This window comes from Fusarium pseudograminearum, chromosome 1, assembly GCF_000303195.2.
Source record: "Fusarium pseudograminearum CS3096 chromosome 1, whole genome shotgun sequence".
NCBI lineage: Eukaryota > Fungi > Ascomycota > Sordariomycetes > Hypocreales > Nectriaceae > Fusarium > Fusarium pseudograminearum.
The window spans coordinates 10,621,081-10,640,905 of NC_031951.1; the positions used below are offsets into that span (position 1 = coordinate 10,621,081).

The following is a 19,825-nucleotide window of genomic DNA, read 5'->3' on the forward strand; positions in this document are numbered from 1 at the left end:
AGGCGGATCTTTGAGATGCTGTGAGATTGGATGAGATGCTGACCATCTTTTTTTCACATTAGAGACTCAGCCCCGATAGCGTGGCTTGCAAGATCCAAGGTCTACGAGCGGTCTAACAGACAAACTCTCGTGAAAGGCGGCGCAAGCCTTAAAATCACCAAATTTGACTTTGCGTCCTCTAAGCGTTCAACACGAGGAAGTTCCCCTTTTTTTGTTATTTTAACACAAGATGAAGCCGAGCCGTTGCATGCATTATTGCGACTTTGAAGCATGGGTCGTTGTCGCGCGGCTACCAAAGTTGAGAGACTGATTGGTCACAGGCTCTGTGGAGCTAGAGACGAACAAATCAACCACATCACTAGGCGGTGACTTGGTGACTTGTGTGTTCCTGCGGGGTCCCTAAGTTCTGCTGTTTAGCGGCTTCGGGCCATTGTGGATCATTCTGACAGCCCTGGAAGCCCCCCGTAGTGAACCCCGGGTCAGGTCCATCCAATCCAGCAGCTGAGGGGAGCTCTTTTTCTACCCATGTCCAGACCTTCCTGGACCCAGACCCAGTCTAACTGCTCCCATTCCCCCTCGCTCGACCCAACCAACTTGGGAAAGGAACCAACCAGCAATTGTCTTGTCTGTCAGGTACCTACCTACCTTGCCTCCATACATATATCGCAAGAGAGACGCGCTGACTGTTTCTTTGTCTTTGTTCTTTTTCACTGTCACTGCATTGCTCCTGTTTCATCTCATCTCTATATCCCTCTTACCTACAACTCTCTGCATCCCACGTAGCGACATTCCCCTCGCAAACCTTGTCGCATATTCGAAGCTTCCATTGCCCCGCACATACAGCACCACACAAATACACCATGGGCGACCTACAAGGACGGAAGGTCTTCAAGGTCTTTAACCAAGACTTTGTTGTCGACGAGCGCTACACTGTCACCAAGGAGCTCGGCCAGGGAGCTTACGGTATCGTCTGGTGAGTTTGCGCATCTCGTTGCCCGTAGCACTTCCTCTCTGCTCTGCGCTGCAACTCGAAACAACTCTTTTGTCTCGTCTTCTTCTACCCCGCCGCAGCTGCTGACGATAGCCCCGCCTCCCAGTGCCGCCGTCAACAACCAAACCAACGAGGGCGTTGCCATCAAGAAGGTCACCAATGTTTTTAGCAAGAAGATTCTGGCCAAGCGCGCCCTGCGCGAGATCAAGCTGCTCCAGCACTTCCGCGGCCACCGCAACGTGAGTTTCTGCCTCGGCGCAACAAACTGGGACGCGTATGCTGATAGCTTCATCTCATCAGATCACATGTTTGTACGACATGGACATTCCTCGACCCGATAACTTCAACGAGACCTACTTGTACGAGGGTCAGTGACGATGCCTCCACGAAAGACGAAAGAATGAACAATAAGCTGACACAGCACAGAGCTAATGGAGTGTGATTTGGCTGCCATCATCCGATCTGGCCAGCCTCTTACCGACGCCCACTTTCAATCCTTTATCTACCAGATCCTTTGCGGTCTCAAGTACATCCACTCCGCCAACGTTCTGCACCGAGATCTCAAGCCCGGTAACCTGCTTGTCAATGCCGACTGCGAGCTCAAGATTTGCGATTTTGGTCTTGCCCGAGGTTTCTCAGTCGACCCCGAAGAGAATGCTGGATACATGACCGAGTACGTCGCTACTCGATGGTACCGTGCACCTGAGATTATGTTGAGCTTCCAGAGCTACACCAAAGCCAGTACGTGTGAACGAAAATAACGCTGGCTGTGGAATGACTTACTGACTTGTTGTAGTTGATGTTTGGTCTGTTGGTTGTATTCTGGCTGAGCTTTTGGGCGGACGACCTTTCTTCAAGGGCCGTGACTACGTCGATCAGCTCAACCAGATTCTTCACATTCTCGGAACCCCCAACGAGGAAACCCTCTCCCGTATTGGCTCACCCCGTGCCCAGGAATACGTCCGCAACCTACCTTTCATGCCCAAGAAGCCTTTCCCCAGCCTGTTCCCCCAGGCCAACCCCGACGCTCTCGACCTTCTCGACAAGATGCTTGCCTTCGACCCTTCATCCCGTATCAGTGTAGAGCAGGCTCTCGAGCACCCTTACCTGCAAATCTGGCATGACGCTTCCGACGAGCCCGACTGCCCCACCACATTCAACTTCGACTTTGAAGTTGTTGAGGACGTTGGTCAGATGCGTGGTATGATTCTGGATGAGGTTCAACGATTCCGACAGAACGTCCGCACCGTGCCTGGCCAAAGCGGTGGAGGTCTTCAGGGCCAGGGTGTCCAGGTTCCTCTGCCTCAGGGCAACGGTCAATGGACTGCTGAGGACCCTCGACCTCAGGAGTATGCTGGTCACGGTAACACCGGACTTGAGCAGGATCTTCAGGGAGGCCTGGATGCTTCTCGAAGATAAGAGGTGTTACGCAAAGTACAAGGGTCGAAAAAGGATATATCCTAGAGGGTTAAGAACGGCATGCTTTCTGGTTCAAAATGAAAGATACACCCAATGCACTGGAAATAGGGACGAGGCTGGGTTGTTTTCAAGGATTTAATGCCTGGAATGAGAAGAGAAGGATGGAAAAATAAGGCTTTTTGGCTTCAGCAGGCTGAGGGGGCATGCCCTTATATGCGCTGAGAGGGCAGTGAAGCGTTTCCCTCATCTTCATTTCCATCATATGTTTTTTCCGAATGAGAAACGATATCAATACTACATTTCTTTATTTGTTATATGATACTCCGTCTTTCTATTTTGTCCTGATTGAAGGCGTAGAACAACAGCGACGATGATGAATATGACTATCGCTTATGATGTACCAAGGATGACAAGTGGGAACATGTCGTCAGCCTGAGACTGGTGCGTTATAGAAAAATCAGTACTTTAACCCTTCATGGAGAGACATTTCAATTCATACGACAGGACATCACTCATGTGCAGAATAAATTATAAGGGCAGTATTCCATTTGATAGCAAGTAGATATGGTGATGGTTACATGTGCCTTGACCTAAAAATCGCCCCTTAACCTTGTGCCGTTCGCAGTAAGTCCTTCATCAGACATCAATATTCATCCCTTTCCTTAGGGGTTGCCTTTTGCCAGACTTTGGGGTTATTGTTGAGGGTCTGTTGCCAGGCTCCTGCTGGTTCCCCTTGTTGAAAGAATTCGTCGGCTTTGCTCCGTTGTTAATGGCATTCCAAAAACATAATTCGCTCATTAGACATGAATGCTGAGCGCATGTGTCGAGGCGATGATGTCGCATTGAGGAGTGAATCGCTTAGTCGACATAGTGACCGAAGATGGGACGGTCGTCATCCGAGCTGTCCTCTTCTTCCTCGCCGGAAGAGCCAGATTCAGAGTCAGTAGGCTCGCCAGGGCCGTCGGAGTCCTCATCCTGGCTATTCTCATTCTCCTCTACCTGGATGTCCTGCTCTGCCTCATCCTCGCTGCCGAATCCGACCTGGTCACCGCGAGTGTCACCAAGGATGGCCTCGAGCTGGTGTCGAAGCTCAGAGTTGCGCTTGCGCTTCTCGAACTTGCGACGGCGGAGAATGTCGTAGCAGTACATGTTGAGAACATTCTGGACGGTTCCGACGCGGCGGGGCTCCCAGCCCATGGCGGCCCGGGCAGCGATGTGCCAAAGTTGGAAAGACTGGTAGTAACGCATGTCGCTTTCGTCGTTGTTCTCGAGAATGTCTTCCTTCTCATCGGAGATCTTGTAGAATTCCTCGACGGTTTCGCCGCACTGGCGCAGGGCCAAAAGGGGTGCGACGCCGAGAGCGGTAGCCTTGTATCCAGGGAGTTCGATGAGGTTCTCCTGGGTGAGCTCCTCAAACATGGCAGTGAGGACTTCCTTCTCCTTGGCAGCGCGCTCAACGCGGTCGCGGTGCTCCTGGACGAGGACGTCGGTGACGTAGATACCATTGTTCTGCAGGCCGTGGGTCCTAACCTTGTAGTCCTCGGCGTACTAGGCAGCGAGGGCATTGTCAAGCTGGTTTCGGATGACCTTGACGTGCATACGGTAGAGCACAGTGTCGCGAATGGTGGCAAGCCAGCTGCTCTGGTCGAAAGGACCGGCGTCGTCGCCAGGGATCTTGGGAGCTCGGTTGTAGACCAGGTGAAGGTCCCAGACGCGGCGGATGACTCGGATAGCAGTCTCGCCGTACTTGATCACGATGACCTTGGAAAGACCGTGGATGGTCTCGGAGTCGGTCTCCTGCCAGTGAAGGACCTCCTCGCTGAGAGAATCGACGCGGGTCTTGAGATGACGGTTGTCGAGCTCATCGACATCGCGAAGTTCCTCGTAAAGATGAGTGGCACGACGGGTAGAGTGAGGTACGGTGAGAGCAAAGGGGGAAGGGTCTGGCCCAAGGGCTTCGGCATTGGCCGCTTCGGCACCCTCACACCAAGGAGGGGTGATGGTCTCGAGCTTCTTGGGAAGCTCAGGAGGGGGGGCCATTTTGGAATGGATGATTGAGATGTAACCTTGTGGTATTGAGTGTCAAGTGAGGGAGGGCAGAATGGGACACTTGAGAATTGAAGTGTGTCAGGCTGAAGATTCAGATATGAACTGGGGGGAGGTTTCGTCCTTTATATAGTCGAGCGGCAGATGATACAAACGGAGTGTTGAAAGTGAATCAAACGCTTTCATCCAACGAATCCCGTTGCAGCCAAACGAGTCTTTTCAATGCCATTCAGAGTGACGTCGATATCGTGAGCCAAAACGCGGTTTGATACCAACGCGAAAGGCGGGGTTGTAAACGCATCAAATGACCAAAAACCACATTTCGAATAGAGTAAGTAAACGGGAAAAGGCACAAAAGGGTATCATTCAACGTTTGTCTAAAGTCTGAAACAAGTGACAATTTTCCACCTCTCTCATCTCATCGCGCGTTTGTCGTCTCATGCTGGGAGTGCAGCAGTTGGTTTTGGTTCTGGGGAGCGCCGAGGGGGAAACTCGAAGAGCTGATTGAAGTGATAGTCTCTCAGTGTTGATCCTGGTGAAACTGCCCTTGTTTCTGGGTAGGTCATCAATCGAGGCTTTGTCCTCGATATTGTTGAACCGCAAACACAGCTTCTCAATGCTCCTTCAGTAAGGCAGCCAGGCCAACTTGTTTCGCCTGGAGTATGTCGACCTTCTTTCCCAACTCATACTTTGCGATGCATGTGCTTTCCATTCAGTATGTAGTATACTCATGTTCAAGACGCTGGAGGTTGAGGATTGTTTCCAACAGTCTTGTACATGTCCCTCAACTCAAACTCCTCATGTCCTCCCTCAGGAATCTCCCCAATGACCTTGGCAGGCTGACCCGCAACGATGGAAAAGCTGGGAATGACCATATTGGGCGGCACGACTGACCCGTCGAGAACCTGAACGTAGTCCTTGAGAATGGCAAACTCGCCAATGGTGCAGTCCCTTCCGATCTGCACATGGTTTCCAACTGCCGCAGCCTGGACGACAGTTCCCTGGCCAACAAATACGTGGTCTCCTATGCGCAGCGGCATGTATGTGAAGGCGCCCTTGTACATGCGGCCCGGTGGACGCAGCAGGACACCCCTTGCGAGGAAACAGTATCGACCTATGGCGACAGCAGTGTTGTTGGCTGGGGCGCTGCCAGAGGAAGATGCGGTTACGGTACGGGCGAGGTCGCCGCGGATCATGACTTCGGGTTGGATGACGGTTTTGCCGCCGAGCATGATGTTTTGGGTTCCGACGAGGACGGCTTTACGGGCGACTTTGTTACCTGTGTCCTGTTACGGTGTGTCAGTAAGAGTATCAGGATACGGGAGGAGGTGCTTACGGTCTCGATGTACTCGCCCTTGGGAGGTCGGCGAGACATGGTGATGTATTAGAGATGCCCGAGAGGCTACGGCCGGGGCGGAGAAGGGAAATGGGGTCGAACGGAGACGGGGGAGGAGGAAGAGAATCGGAGAGTCGGTCATGTTTTGGTGGTCAAGCCGATGTCATGGCATGTGGGGCCGCATTAAGCGGATACAACCTCAGCTGTACAGGCACATAAGGTACAGGTTAGTAATTAATAGGGCCTCAAATGCAACAAAGACATTGCATTGCATATTGACAAAGTGTATAAGTGATATCATTTAAGGATGCAGATATATTGTTAGGAATCAATTGACTCTGTCAGACTCAACAAGCAGTTGATTGCTGGATAATCTGCCTTGGGAGCGTCTGAATCATTAACAACAACTCACGTCTCATAACCAACACAAGACATGGGAATGAAGAAAGCCTTGCTAAGCCATATGGAAAGTCGGTACGGTCAACATGAATTGACCTTATCAAGCGCAGTTATAACCAACAACTGACGCACATCCAACAACCACATGTCCAACAACTGCCAAGCTATCTTCTAACAAACCCACCCATCTCTACCTAGTCCAAGCCGTAACTCGTAACAAACAAATCCTTACAACTAAACCACGTTGGTCACGGAGTAGACAAACTTGACATTTCATGTGCCACAAACTCCTCCGGCTGAAAGGAGTTATATTGAATTGATGAGTCTCTTGTCATGTCCTACACCCAACCTCGTGCAAGCCAACTCTAGAAGGGAATAGGCCCAATGGTACTCTGACCGACCGTAAGCTAAGGAAGGGAACTAAATTAAATCCTTTGGGAAACTAAACTGAACTAGAGATTTGAAACTAAACTATAAAGAGGCGTCATTTCAGGTCTCGCAGAATTAAAAGAGAAGGTCAGTTTTTCCGTGCCGCAAGCCGATTGCAACGGTCGCAGGGGAGATGGGTGTAAAGGTTGCAAGATGCGCGAGATTGAACCAACCAGGAATGTAGAAGCGTTTAAAAGCGTGTAATTTATTTAATTCTTTTTTGTTTGTCTGTGTCTTCTTCCTTGTTGTCGTCTCTCATCACAGTCCAACAACCTCGTGTTTAATATTAAATTTAATAAAAAATATGCAATAAAAGCATGCAGTGGAAATGAAAAATACAGTGATTCGGCTGTTTCGTCTGCAGTAGCGTTGTTTAAACAAGCTGAAACTTGACCTTGACCAGGGAAGGGAAGGGGACATGACAAGGTTTTCCAACGTTTGAGATAAAAAACTCTTTTTTCGCTATTGCTTTTTGCTGTATAGAAGAACAAAGTACAGAGTATGCACCTCTTTTTCAGGTGAGAGTAACAGTAACAGTACAGTATGTGTAAGAGATTACGGATAGACAAACTAGGTCTACAGTCCGGGAGTCATCAGCTCGGATGTAAGACTCTGTTTGTTTCCGTTGCTTGGCTCTCACGATTGTTGTACACACACGGGAAGGAAGACCTACTATTTATGTGGTTACCAAGAATAACAAATCGTGGCCGTGTCTTGTTGGGCTTATTATTAATATATCTGACTGGCCGGCGTCCATCTAGGATCTCGGGCTTGGTATTGAGGGGGCGCAGGGCGGGAGTTGCTAGGTCCGATAATCATGCCAAGGGAATGATACAGTAGACGAATGTTAAGTACCTACTCTTCTAAGAACTAAGAAAGTTCAGATGATATGGGTTTGGTTATAGTGTTTCATCGCTATGATCCTCTTAAGGACAAGGGACTATGATAAAACAAACCGGTGAGACACGAAACAATTAGCCACTTCAGCCATCAATTTAGCCTTTAATTTCACTTATTCCTTCAACTAGAATGATAGAGTAATTGTATTACAAGTTTAAACAATGACAAGAGAAGAAGAAAAGATCTCTGCTTATGGTCAACTCGACAAGTAACTATGTAACTACTTATGTCCCCAGCAACTATATCAACCATCCCTGCAAATACTCTCGCGCTAGGGTCGCCTCTCAACGCGGCCGCCCGTCCACCGCACGAGGCGTCCTTGTCGCTTGTCCATTTTCTCTCTCCACTTACAAGGGTTGTGCAGTCAACTACCAAGGAGGGTCCCGCGTTTCGAGGCCTAGTCCTTGCCTGCACATCGCTCGCTTGGTGAGCAATTCAACAGGGAACACTTGGGAAGAGAGAGAAAGGAAAAGAGAGGAAACAGAAACAGAAACATAGAACCGAGGTGTTTTGTCTTGTCTAGACTTACTCAACCTTGGCCGGGGGGCAGCAGTTCAAGGCGCAGTGACTGGATGTTTTATATAAACTCACTCTCCATCCTCCCTTTTCCTATTCAACAACTCGCATTCACATTTAGTCTCTTCAAACTCTTCTCTTCTCTCCCCATCTATTCATAGCTTTCAGTCTTTCTCTCTCTCTAATAAAAGAGTCCCCGCTTTCTATCCTGCACAACACACAACCCACCACCACCATCACACCCACACGCACCAAAAGAACCCAACCCATAGTTAAGCGCCCGGGTGGAAACGCCTCTCTCGTCCTCTTGGTCCACTCAGCATCTTTGGCCCCCCCTTGCACCTTGCGTTTATTATTAGCATTGCCGCCCTTGTGCTTCTTGTTGCCGCGACCTGTATAACAAGACCGCGCTCTTCCGTCCAAAAAAGGTTTCCCTCTACAACTGTTGTGTGTTTTATCACATTGCATTCTGTTAGCTGCTTAGTGGTCCTTCTAAGTTTCAGAAATCAGAGATCAACACCATCTTCTTCCTCCTTAAATCAGTCCGGCGTCTCAGATCCTGTATACTTAAGCAACCATCAACATGCTCGTCAACTCCCTTTTTGTCCTCGCCTCTGCGGCTTTGGCTGTGGCTACACCTCTCAAGAGCTTCGGTCCTGGTTCTAGCTGCAAGCCTGGAAAGCCTATGCCTGTCCTTCCCGTCAACGGTGGTCGTAAGTCTCCAATTAGCACTTACACGCATATAAGCTTCAGTTTCACTAACATGCACATAATACAGCCACTGAACTTCCTTCTCCTCCTCAAGGTGTAGCTCTGAAGCACATCGCCCTTGGCTTCGGTATTCAGAACTACACCTGCGCTGACGCCGCTGCCACACCCGCAGCCCAGGGTGCTCTGGCTGTCCTCTACGATGTCACTCACCTCTACCCGGGTCAAGGCCCTGCATCTCTCCCTCAAGACAAGTGGGCTTCTCTCACATCCAGCGTTCTCAACACGGGAAAGATTCCTCTGAACCTCAACGGCAACGGCGTCGGAGCCTCTCTCACCAACCCCTTTCCCAAGAAGTCCTCCTTCAAGCTCGAAGTTGAAGGTCCACCCAAGAACTTGCCTTACCTTGGCCACCACTTCTTCAACGCTGCTGGTGTTCCTACTTTCGACCTCGACGCAGCCAGCCAGCTCCTCATCTGCAAGAAGCTCGACGGAATCAAGGCTCCTGCTTCCGCCCCTGCTGGACCTGAAGGAACTGGTGCTGTTGACTGGCTCTACCTTGGTGATGCCGGTGGCAGCATTGGAGTCTCATACGTCTACCGCGTCCTGACTGCCGGCGGTGCTTCCCACGGCTGCAAGGCAAAGGGCACGGACAGCACCTCTTACACAACCCTCTACTGGTTCTACGGTTAAATCGTATTCGAGCCCAGGGCCAACATTTCTTTTCACGATTTTCATTTCTTAATTACATATTTTTCTTTTCTTCTCAATAGAACGGCGGTTTATCGGCGTTTATACAAAAAGGTCACAATCGTTACTTTACATTACATTACATACAAGGGACATTTATACGTTTCACGACGATCGTTATTGGTACAATCTGGGTCTTTACAAAGGAGATACCACAGTTTTGGGTGTGAATGGGTCGCACTCCAAGGGACATTTCGGGAGATAGTTTTTGGCGTTTATTGGTTGATGTATTTACCATTTGGATGGCACATTAGTGGTGGTCAATCGGCTGATGGTGGACGAGGAGGATGTAGATAGCCACGTTGAATTGAAGTGAATTCATACAATAAGATACCGAATATCAAGAACCTATATGTGAAATGTAATAAGGCTGCCATCGCTAATGGAACTTCGAGTTTGTTCCCACACAAAGAATACGCCAACATCTATCATCACAAACAATTTAGATAATAGATATGTAACTCATGCACCCTCCTTTCCTACCTCGTGCTTCTCATGCTCCAAGCTTTGTCTCTCGCAAGCAATAGTCGTATCCTTCAAATACTTGTGAGTCCTCCAAGTCAGAGCAGCACACCATATAACCATGGCGATACTACAAGCAATCATAGCCCACATTCCTCGCTAGTCACAAGTTAGTATTACTCAATGAGAACCATGTTTAAAACGGAAACTTACAATAAACCAGGGCGCCATAGAAGCACCGTAAAATACGATACTCCACCAGGCATTGATAACATTACTGCCTGTGTTCATGCCAGCAAGGACGATACCACGGAACATGGCTGATTCATGGCGCATGACATCGTTGCACCAAGCAAAGAAGGTAGCCTGGCATGCGTACACGGATCCAGCCCAGTAATAAGCTGCAAACACAACAGTAGTCGACGCAGGGTTCGTTGGGTCTCTGGAAGCGACTAGTACCATGATGGACGTGGCAATGCCTGTGATACCGATAAAATACCCGACGAGATATCGCTTTCCAGATAGGAAATCAGTCATGGTTGCCCAGAACAGGGTAGACACGATGCCAACTGCCGGAACACCGCTGGGGTAATTGTTCTTCTGCGCGACAGTGTATTCGTTGGTTGGGTGGTTTTGGAGGAACAGGGCAAAGAGCGCGTTGGTGCTAAAGGACTCGGTCTCTCCAGCGATGATCCAGAGGATGACGAATCCCCACCAGAACCACGAGGTGAGAACCATCTTTCCGTAGCCAAAGGTAAGACGGGGGCGTTCTTCAGCCGGAGGAACTCGAGAGATGGCGAGAGCTCGCTCATCCTCGGAGAGGTAAAAGGCAGTGGTTGTATGCGGCGTATCAGGAAACAAGAAGAAGCCGTATATCGCAACGGGAATAGTGATGAGGCCATCAATGATAAACAACCATCTCCAACCGCTCAGTCCATTGTTGCCATCCATACTCGAGTGAATACCAGTCTGGATGAAACCTCCAATCATGGTGCCAGCCAAGCCAGAAGCTGTAAAGATTCCACTCCTCTTGCCAAGCTCCCTCTCGGTGTACCACGATCCGAGGATGTAGTGCGTGCCGACAAAGGTTGATGCTTCGCAGATGCCCTGGAAGAAACGGATGACCATGATGGACTTGGGGCTCTGGACAGAGGCGGTGACCATTGTGAGGCCGCCCCAGAGAACCATCATGAGAGGGAACCAGATGCGAGGTTTGACGTATTGCAGAGAGAGGTTGGAAGGGACCTGGCCTATGACATATCTGTGGGTTGTTAGTGAGGTCTAGTGAGAGGTGGGCAGTAACATACCCGACGGTGAAGCAGGTAAAGATCTGGTTCAATTGATCACCCTCGAACCCAAGGTCATCTTTCATGCCGGAAACATAGGCATTGTTGATGTTGTTTCTATCAAGCTACCAACATATTAGCTATCGTTCTGTTGAGAACCAGAGAAAGAGCTCACATAGTTGACGAAATAACTCAGACAACAAAAGGTCAAGATGAAAAAGTCAATCTTTTGGACCAGACGTCTCTCGCCTGGCTTATAGTCGACATGCAGGTACTCCTTCAGTTTTGACACCATTGTGAATGACTGGTGGCGATGGATGAAGATGGAGATGGACGCAAAGAGTAAATGAGAGGCGCTATGATGGACTACTTATACATGCCCTTGTATGCAGGCATAGGCGGCGCTGAAGATCGTTTTGGTCTGGGGGGTTGTGTGTCACCAATTGAGGTTTGCTAGAGATAGCCACCCTTTGATCATTCACTCATTGTGCTAGACTAACTGATTGATACCTAGTCATTCTCTCAATCAGCTCAAGTTCCTTTCCCAACTATCAACGGCTATGAACTCACCTCTCAGGGGGGGGATAAAGTACAGAGAAAGGTTAAGTCAGGTAGGTTATCGTTCATCCGATACCGCGGTACAGAACAAGATTTTAGTTTAGGTGGGTTATCTGCCGAACGATAAGCCATGATTTTGCGGGGAAGCGATAGGCTAACTTGGGAGGTGATAGTGAGAGGTCGCTAAATCAATCAGTAAAGAGTCACGCGAGATAGGTAACTATAGGAGTCTCTTAGTGAGGGTTGATTCATTACTCTTTTGGGAAACGAATCTATCGGGTCTTGCAGATAACAATCGTGATATCCTTGTTTCTTCCCCATGTTTTGAGTCTCAGATACGGATAAACATCAGGCAATATCTGATAGGTACCTAAACCTGTACCCCGGATAGTGCCAAGTCTTGTACTGTAGTTGATGATGGGTATGATTGACTTATCGACCGAGGTATCTAGACTAATCTTTCCCTTTTCAACGCAACATCAACATCTCTCCTCATCCGGAAAGTAACCAAACCACTAGTGCCGAGTCCGTTATATCCGTGTCGATAGTAGCCCAAATAGGAAAGATAACTATTCCATCATGACTCTCTTCGTTGCGACATCGATTTCATGACCAGTCCAGCTTTGGATTTAAGCTACCGTTGATTCCTCTTGGCTTTTAAACAATACATTGTATACCTAACCAGACATATACAAGGTACACTCACAGATACTCATCATGACTCTCACTGCCACAGCCACCACCACAGCCAAGCTCGACACTACTCCCTCATGGAAGGACATTAGCACCAAAAAGATCGAGGCCCTCAACTCATCTATCCCCCAAGAATGGCGCGTCCCCCAAGACTTTCTTCCTCCAGCAGACCAAGCAGATGTCACAGACTGGCCAGAAACCTCAACATGGTTCACAAAGGATGAGCTCGCTATCACATCTCTCACTGCAACCGAGCTCATCCAGAAACTCGCTTCCGGTACCTTCAAGTCCGAAGATGTTACCAGGGCATTCTGCAAGAGAGCCGCAGCTGCTCACCAACTTGTAACTCGCCCGCTTATCTAACTCTATCATTAACTAACATATTGTAGACCAACTGTCTAGCAGAGACTTGCTTTGATCGCGCTATCCAAACAGCACGTCGTCTCGATGAGCACTTTGCCAAAACAAATACACCCGTCGGACCCCTCCACGGTCTTCCCATCTCCCTCAAAGACAACTTCAACCTACAAGGTCTCGACGCAACCGTCGGCTTCACATCCCACGTCGGCGACCCTGCCGAATCCGACGCTGGTTTGGCAACGCTGCTTCAGAATGCCGGTGCTGTCTTTTACGTCAAGACGAATGTTCCCACAGCTATGATGATTGCGGAATCCGTCAACAACACCTTTGGACGAACTGTGAACCCCAAGAATAGAAACACTACCAGTGGCGGAAGCTCCGGCGGCGAGTCTGCGCTTATTTCATTCAAGGGTAGTCCTTTGGGTGTCGGAACCGATATAGGTACTTCCAAACCCCTTCGCAGCACGTACTGAACTACATTACTTACAATTATCAATAGGAGGATCTTTGCGTATTCCCGCTGCTTGCACTGGTATCTTCACCATCCGTCCTTCAGCAGGCCGTTTCCCCGTCCGCAACTGCCGCTCAGGAATGCCCGGCCAAGAAGCAGTCCAATCCGTCAACGGGCCTCTCGCCCGAACCATCCAAGACATCCAATTCTACAGCAAAGCCGTGATAGACGCACAGCCCTGGCTCGCTGATCCCAAATGCCTCCCCATCCCCTGGCGACCAGCCCAGCTCCCCGAGAAGCTGAAGATCGCGTTTATGTGGCACGACGGTCTTGTCCTCCCAACACCACCCGTCGCTCGAGCCCTCCGAGTCGCAAAGGAGAAGCTGGAAGCCGCTGGGCACACCATCGTGGAGTGGGACCCTGTTGACCAAAAGGAAGGTGGGGATCTTCTCCAGCGCATGTTTTTGGCGGATGGTGGAGAGACGATTCGAAAGGTGCTCGAACGAACGGATGAGCCGTGGAGGCCTGAGATGGACGGTTATCGGACCGCGAGAGACTTGAGTACTTCTGAGATGTGGAAGCTCCAACTTGAGCGAACTGCGTTCCAGAATAAGTATTTGGATCGATGGAACAAGGCGGGTATCGATGCTATCTTATGCCCAACAACGCCGTACAGCACTGTAAAGAACGGGACTTTTCAACACGGTATGTCTATATCTCCTTTTAAGAATCGTATACCGACTATAGAAGTTGCTTATACCGGCGTCTTCAACGTCGTCGACTATTCCGCTGTGTCGTTCCCAACAGGAATCAGCGTTGACAAGGACGTCGATGTGCTCGACTCTTCATACCAGCCTTTGAGTCCGTTGTGCAAGTCTGTCAACGACGACTGTAAGTGTTTCCGCCTTGTATCTCAGTCCAATTGGCTAACAATCTATAGATGATGCTGCATTGGTGCACGGTCTACCAGTTAGTCTGCAGATCGTTGCTCGCAGGCTAGAAGAAGAAAAAGTACTGGCCATGGCCGAACTAGTACATGAAACCATGATCTGAAGGAGGTCAATGATATCGTTATTGGTGGCAACCATATCTTGCCGAGCATGGTTGGTATTCAAAGCCAGTGTTTGCTTGGACGAGAGTAATAGAGTTCAAGTGGCAATATTATTGATCAAATCTGTAGTCCATAAAATTATGTTAGTAAATTTGGGAATACATAATATCGAATATCATGCTGTTTATCCGAAATAATGCATGATCATTGGTACTTTCGTCAAAGAAGCGAATGCAATACATCATGACTCAACATAAGAGCTACGCCCACCATGTACTAGGTGCAAATAGGCAAACCCGACATTTTTATTAGAGTACAGAGAAAGGCAAGCAAAGAGGGGTATTGAACCCAATTAACCAAGGGATCTTTGTCATGATCTTTACAGCAATCTTTTGATACTGTACAGCAACAATTCTCAGCCACATCTCCCCAATCTCGCTCGCTCACCCAACCCACACAAATTAGCAGCTAAACAGAGTTTCGTCCCAGGCCCAATCTAAACATAGAACAAAAGCATCGCATTCCCAAAATTCCATGCTCATCTCCTTTTTAGACTTTCCTAGTTACCCACCTCTTCGGTCCATGCGGGGGAAGTGAAAAAAGGAAAAGGGGTGGTGCACTGCAAGCCCGTTGGTGTCGGTCGGATGGGAACGGATGGAAAGAAGATTCGGCTCTAGAACATAGCGAATGCCGGGCAAAGACCGTGAAGAAGCGATGAAATCTATGTATGGGTGGGCTGGATTAAGATGGTGTGAGATCGGTTCAGCCGCGGAGACTATGTCTAGGAAATATATTTTCCTAATTGCCGCGGCTGAATATCTACCTAGTCAATAGTCAAGGGATGGCAGCTTTGGTCACGATGATGGCACAATGAGTAAATGACTGATTGGTTTTAATAGGTTTCATGATTAATTATTCTAATCAGTGACTCTATCAAGAAGCCCGTTCTAGGCGATAAACCCGAGGCATTTCCTCGAGGTTCATGTGCTCTCGACTGTCTAATAGACCGGGGGGTATAGTCCGAAAAACTCCAAGCAAAAAGTGAACATCCTAATTTTTGTGATGCCCAATAAAACAATAAGACCCTGTTCTTTTATGTATAAAACTTTTGGAAATCCAGATCCGTCTAAAACGCCTTGTAAAAATGCTGCAAGCTTTCTCCTCTTCTCCTTCTTTTTGTAAAAAAAGTAGCGCCCGTTTATGCCGTGTCGTCGTTAGTGTGGTTGGTGGTTGGTGGTTGTAGCGGTGAGTAGTGGAGATTGCTGCGTGTGTGTCGTGTACAAAATCCCCATCCTTGGCAGATTGGGAAATGCGTATCAGAGATAAGAAGGAGGAGTTCGTATAAGTGCGGAGACAAAAAAGAGTCACTTATAGAACCTGGCGAGCCCTCTCCTCGGCGAAAGCCTTGCGGCTCATCATCAAGACGCGCTCAAAGCCCTCACGGCCCTTGACGGCGTTCTCACGGAAGTGAGAAACCATTGTGTCCTCGATGCTGTTCTTGATTCGCTGCCAGCCACCGCACAGGGCAGTAATGTTGGCATTTTGGATGAACTGGGTCTGGTTGTTGCCGAGAGGCTTGTAGACAACCTCCTCCTGGACGTTGACGAGGTTGCTCCATGTCAAGTTCTGGCTGACCATGGTAACGGTCTTGTTGACGGGGTCGACGTAGCTGGCTTCATACATGAAGCTCTCGTCTCCGGTGCCGCCGATGATGGTCTTGATCCAGTCGGGGACGCTCTGCTTGCATGTGATGAGACGCTCGGTTCGGAGGATACCTGTCGCAGGGTCGACTTCGCGGGAGAGTGTGTCGACGGCGATGACATGCTCAGACTTGTTGTTCCAGGGGCCGTACTTTGTCCAGTTGGCCGTGGACACCTCGTCCCAGGAGTAGTTGAAGGTGACGCTGTTGCTGAAGACCTTCATTGTGACGGTCGTGTGATGTGTGTGAGAGAGGTAGAAGTTGCTCGCGTGTGGTGGTGGAGTCAAAGATTTTTTTTTTCTTTCGTGTAGGAAAAGATGCTGATATTTCCTTTGATGTAGAAAAATGAGGGTTGAGTTGGTGAATGCAAAATTGCAAGATGACAGAGATAAAATGAATGAGGGCTTCCTCCTTGTTTATATCACTCGCAGAAAATGAGGATCAAAGCAAGATCTCCAGTGGCGATGGAGCGTAAACGGACGTGAGGGTAAAGATGAGCAAGATAGTAGTGAAGGCGATAAACGGAGATGGAGATGCGGCCTTTTTAATTGGGGACACTTGCAAAAATATTCCATGTGAAAAAAGGGAAAAATGGAACTTCTTGGTTCCAGCGCTCTCACTCGCTATCGCCGGTCGTCGGCTCTGGGGCCCGAGCACACCCGCAGGCTCGTTCTTTACCCGATATGGCTGCTTACTAACTCTGAAGGGGAAAGACTCTCGATCGCGATAAAGGCTCGGGATATTGAGGAGTTCTAATTGGCCCGGTCTGCAGGAGGAGGTCGGACCTCTGGTTCTGGTCTCGTGCATCAAGAGGGGGTAGAGAAGACCTGGACCTGGGAGGGTGCTCCCTAACTCCTTACTGCTGTGCCACAGAGTGGCGAGTGCGTCAACAATGGGGAAAAACCGGAGAATGATCAAGAAGCGCTGGTGATCAAGTGTCGAGCATTGGCCAATTGTCACTTGAGCCTGCGAAATCGGGAAGGGATTAGCACTGTCTGAAGTCATATCAATTTCAGGGTCCTGTACGCGGATACTTGTGGAATAAACAAGAATGATACAAATGCAGGATTACCAAAATAGGATACAAATGACATTTCATATCATTTGTGTTTCATCATGGATCGATCGGAATCTTGCAGCCATCTTCATCTCAGAAGGGGATGTTGCTTCCATCCACCAAGAGTCACAACTACGCACACGTAACAACGCATAACTTGCATGGTTGGGTACACCATGCCAACAGTCAACTTGAACCTATCGAATGCATCAATGTCTCATTTGCATAAAAGACAGCACAAGACACATTTCAGCTATACTACAACGTAAATAAATCATCTTAAGCCTAATCCAGTTACATAGTCTACATAGAAACAGGAGAGTCATATTTCAGAATCCATCTCACGGCCACTATGTAATTCCACATCTTTCTTTCTTGTCATATTGTTTAGTAGTCGTCTCCACGGCTGATGACCTCCTTCACGGTGGGTCGGATCAGAATGGTCTAAAATATGTCAGTCATCATCACAGGCGCATATACTAGTTCAGGGTTCACTTACATGCTCAAACTGAGCGGTGTACGAGCCCTTCTTGTCACACAAGGGTGGGTACGCTTCGACGATACCAGCGTTGACCAGGTTGTTAAGCTGCAAGACCGTTAGTTCGTTATTCCACAACTTATGCACGAGATACATACTCCAAGCAGGTACTTGTCCTGACCAATACGGTCCAGGTATCGGCGGCAGAACGGCAGGGTGCCAAAGTTCTTGTTAATCACGTTGAGAAGCGACTTGGCAGAGCTCAAGCGCAGATCAACGTGCGAGGAGTCTCCTCGCTTCGCGTAGTGCGACGTCTCCATATCGTCCCGGACGTATCCGTTGCCGGTACTGCCAAAGGTCTCAATGGCAAAGACGTCGCCCTCTTCCATCTTGGTCTGGTCGTTGCTCTTGACGATGGGCACGGCCTTGGTGCCGTGGATGCTGTAGGGCAGAATGTTGTGGCCCGTAAGGTTGCGGATACTCTTGACGGGGTAGGTGGTTCCGTCGATCTCAACCTCGAAACTCTCCATGGTCTCCTGGATGACACCTCCAATCTCGCCGACGCGGGCGTCAATACCAGCCTCGCGGATACCAGCGTTGGTCGCCTCCTTGACGGCCTGGAGGAGGTTGTCGTACTTGTTGTCGAAGGACATGGTAAAGGCGGAATCGACAATGCGGCCGTTGACATGGACACCGAAATCGACCTTCATGACGTCCTCCTGCTGCAGAACCATCTTGTTGCCGGCGTTGGGAGTGTAGTGCGCGGCGCAGTGGTTGAGACTAAGACCGCAGGGGAAACCCATACCAGCCTTGAGACTGTCACCTTCCTCGAGTCCAGAGTGTCCAGTGAGAGCACGAACACCATCCTCAATACCCTCGGCGATCGAGGTCAAGGTCTGTCCGGGCTTGACGTTCTTCTGAGTCCATTGGCGCACCTGGCGATGGATCTCGGCAGCCTCGCGGTAATCGGCAAGGAAGTCGGCGTTGAGGTTGTCGAGATGGCGCTTCTCCTCGTTGGTGGTACGGTAGTTGTTCTCGTCCTTGTACTCGACCTCCTCTCCGGGAGGGTAGGATTTGTTAGGGAACAGCTGGCTGACCTGGACTCGGGGAGGGTCGCTCTGGCTGGTAGGGTTCTTCTTCTTCTTCTTGGGCTTTCTCTTCTTCTTTTTCTTGGCGGCTCCTTCGGCGGGGGCGGCACCATCGGCTTCGTCTTCGGAATCATCGCCACCGTGGTCGTCGCCGGCAGCATCGGTGTTTGATTGTGCGTTCGCGCCGGGCTTCTGAGAGCCATCGGCCACTGCGGGGCAATTCACATCAGTCCTGGGTTTGAAGTGTAAAAGGTACAAGACATACCGTTGAGCTCCTTGAGAGCTTCAGTGGGGACTTGAGCTGCCATCTTGGCTAACTTAGTACACGAGAGACAATTCTGCACGGCAAAGCAAAAACAAAGCAAATCAAATCAAATCGAAAAGGAAGAATTTGGTGGGAGGGTTGGTTCGAGTGGGAAGATGTCACACCCCACCAGTGGAACAGACAGAAATAGTTAGACACTTTGTGTCTCTATTGGCGCGCATTATTTTCTGTCGGACCAACTCCCCGCTGACAGATTTTGACATGACGAAAGTGGATTGGGCATTCATTGGTGTTGGCTCTTGAATGATACGCGAGCGGTTACGTTGTGAGAAAATGACTGCATTTGACCAGATGGATTGGTTATTAATGAGTGATATTTTGATGTACTTAAAATAGTACATTTCCGGGCTGCATGTTCATCTGAGCCAGGTTGGTTTTCATTTGACGCATTCTAATCACTTTGATTCCATTTATTCATCCAGTTATCGCGGCTTGGCTCTGGTCGTGTCTTGTCTATTATCTTAAGTCGTACGTGTTAGAGGCAATCAGGCAATATTTTTATTTAAAATAGCACTTGAACCTGAGTTACCTGGATGTTAGTCATTAATCGATTAATGTTCTGTTAAGAGAATCTTAGTGTCTTGGTAACACTCCCGTCTCGGCGCTGAATGCTGATCTTTTCCTTGTGCCACGACCCTGCAGTAAATCTTATGAAATATTTATTCTTTGGATAGAAATTCATCTATTATTCGCAGAAGTAAACACTACTCACTCAAAATCTCACAAAGAAGTGCCAATCAATGGTAAATGGCTGTTCTACGACCTTCTACAGGGTATCTCAAGACATCCCCTGTCTACTAACCAGCGTCCATGACCTCACAGC

The 19,825-nt window shown here is 49.1% G+C and overlaps 8 protein-coding genes across 8 annotated transcripts, besides 2 other annotated features; 3 read left to right on the top strand and 5 right to left on the bottom strand.

Annotated features, from left to right (window-relative positions):
• Positions 1-860: 860 nt before the first annotated feature.
• On the top strand, positions 861-2,410 carry MGV1 (the record flags this gene model as incomplete). The annotated part of the gene is made up of 5 exons (XM_009265479.1): positions 861-973; positions 1,098-1,230; positions 1,292-1,358; positions 1,418-1,732; positions 1,788-2,410. The coding sequence occupies 5 exons, from the start codon at positions 861-863 to the stop codon at positions 2,408-2,410; spliced, it is 1,251 nt and encodes a 416-aa protein (XP_009263754.1).
• An 858-nt stretch (positions 2,411-3,268) lies between these two features.
• FPSE_12361 (uncharacterized protein) lies at positions 3,269-4,450 on the bottom strand (the record flags this gene model as incomplete). Its single annotated transcript, XM_009265478.1, has 2 exons — positions 3,269-3,958; positions 3,998-4,450. The coding sequence occupies 2 exons, from the start codon at positions 4,448-4,450 to the stop codon at positions 3,269-3,271; spliced, it is 1,143 nt and encodes a 380-aa protein (XP_009263753.1).
• A 740-nt stretch (positions 4,451-5,190) lies between these two features.
• On the bottom strand, positions 5,191-5,831 carry FPSE_12360 (uncharacterized protein; the record flags this gene model as incomplete). Its single annotated transcript, XM_009265477.1, has 2 exons — positions 5,191-5,742; positions 5,793-5,831. 2 exons carry the CDS (start codon positions 5,829-5,831, stop codon positions 5,191-5,193), a joined length of 591 nt encoding a protein of 196 aa, XP_009263752.1.
• A 1,068-nt stretch (positions 5,832-6,899) lies between these two features.
• Positions 6,900-6,935: a repeat region.
• Positions 6,936-8,619: 1,684 nt separating this feature from the next.
• On the top strand, positions 8,620-9,437 carry FPSE_12359 (uncharacterized protein; the record flags this gene model as incomplete). The annotated part of the gene is made up of 2 exons (XM_009265476.1): positions 8,620-8,749; positions 8,815-9,437. 2 exons carry the CDS (start codon positions 8,620-8,622, stop codon positions 9,435-9,437), a joined length of 753 nt encoding a protein of 250 aa, XP_009263751.1.
• Positions 9,438-9,812: 375 nt separating this feature from the next.
• FPSE_12358 (uncharacterized protein) lies at positions 9,813-11,537 on the bottom strand (the record flags this gene model as incomplete). The annotated part of the gene is made up of 5 exons (XM_009265475.1): positions 9,813-9,842; positions 9,978-10,115; positions 10,170-11,217; positions 11,264-11,367; positions 11,418-11,537. The coding sequence occupies 5 exons, from the start codon at positions 11,535-11,537 to the stop codon at positions 9,813-9,815; spliced, it is 1,440 nt and encodes a 479-aa protein (XP_009263750.1).
• Positions 11,538-12,517: 980 nt separating this feature from the next.
• FPSE_12357 (uncharacterized protein) lies at positions 12,518-14,357 on the top strand (the record flags this gene model as incomplete). The annotated part of the gene is made up of 4 exons (XM_009265474.1): positions 12,518-12,835; positions 12,883-13,294; positions 13,353-14,195; positions 14,245-14,357. 4 exons carry the CDS (start codon positions 12,518-12,520, stop codon positions 14,355-14,357), a joined length of 1,686 nt encoding a protein of 561 aa, XP_009263749.1.
• Positions 14,358-15,723: 1,366 nt separating this feature from the next.
• Positions 15,724-16,278, bottom strand: FPSE_12356 (uncharacterized protein; the record flags this gene model as incomplete). Its single annotated transcript, XM_009265473.1, has 1 exon — positions 15,724-16,278. The coding sequence occupies one exon, from the start codon at positions 16,276-16,278 to the stop codon at positions 15,724-15,726; it is 555 nt and encodes a 184-aa protein (XP_009263748.1).
• Positions 16,279-17,498: 1,220 nt separating this feature from the next.
• On the bottom strand, positions 17,499-18,985 carry FPSE_12355 (uncharacterized protein; the record flags this gene model as incomplete). Its single annotated transcript, XM_009265472.1, has 4 exons — positions 17,499-17,555; positions 17,611-17,697; positions 17,748-18,886; positions 18,943-18,985. The coding sequence occupies 4 exons, from the start codon at positions 18,983-18,985 to the stop codon at positions 17,499-17,501; spliced, it is 1,326 nt and encodes a 441-aa protein (XP_009263747.1).
• Positions 18,721-18,761: a repeat region.
• Positions 18,986-19,825: the final 840 nt, after the last annotated feature.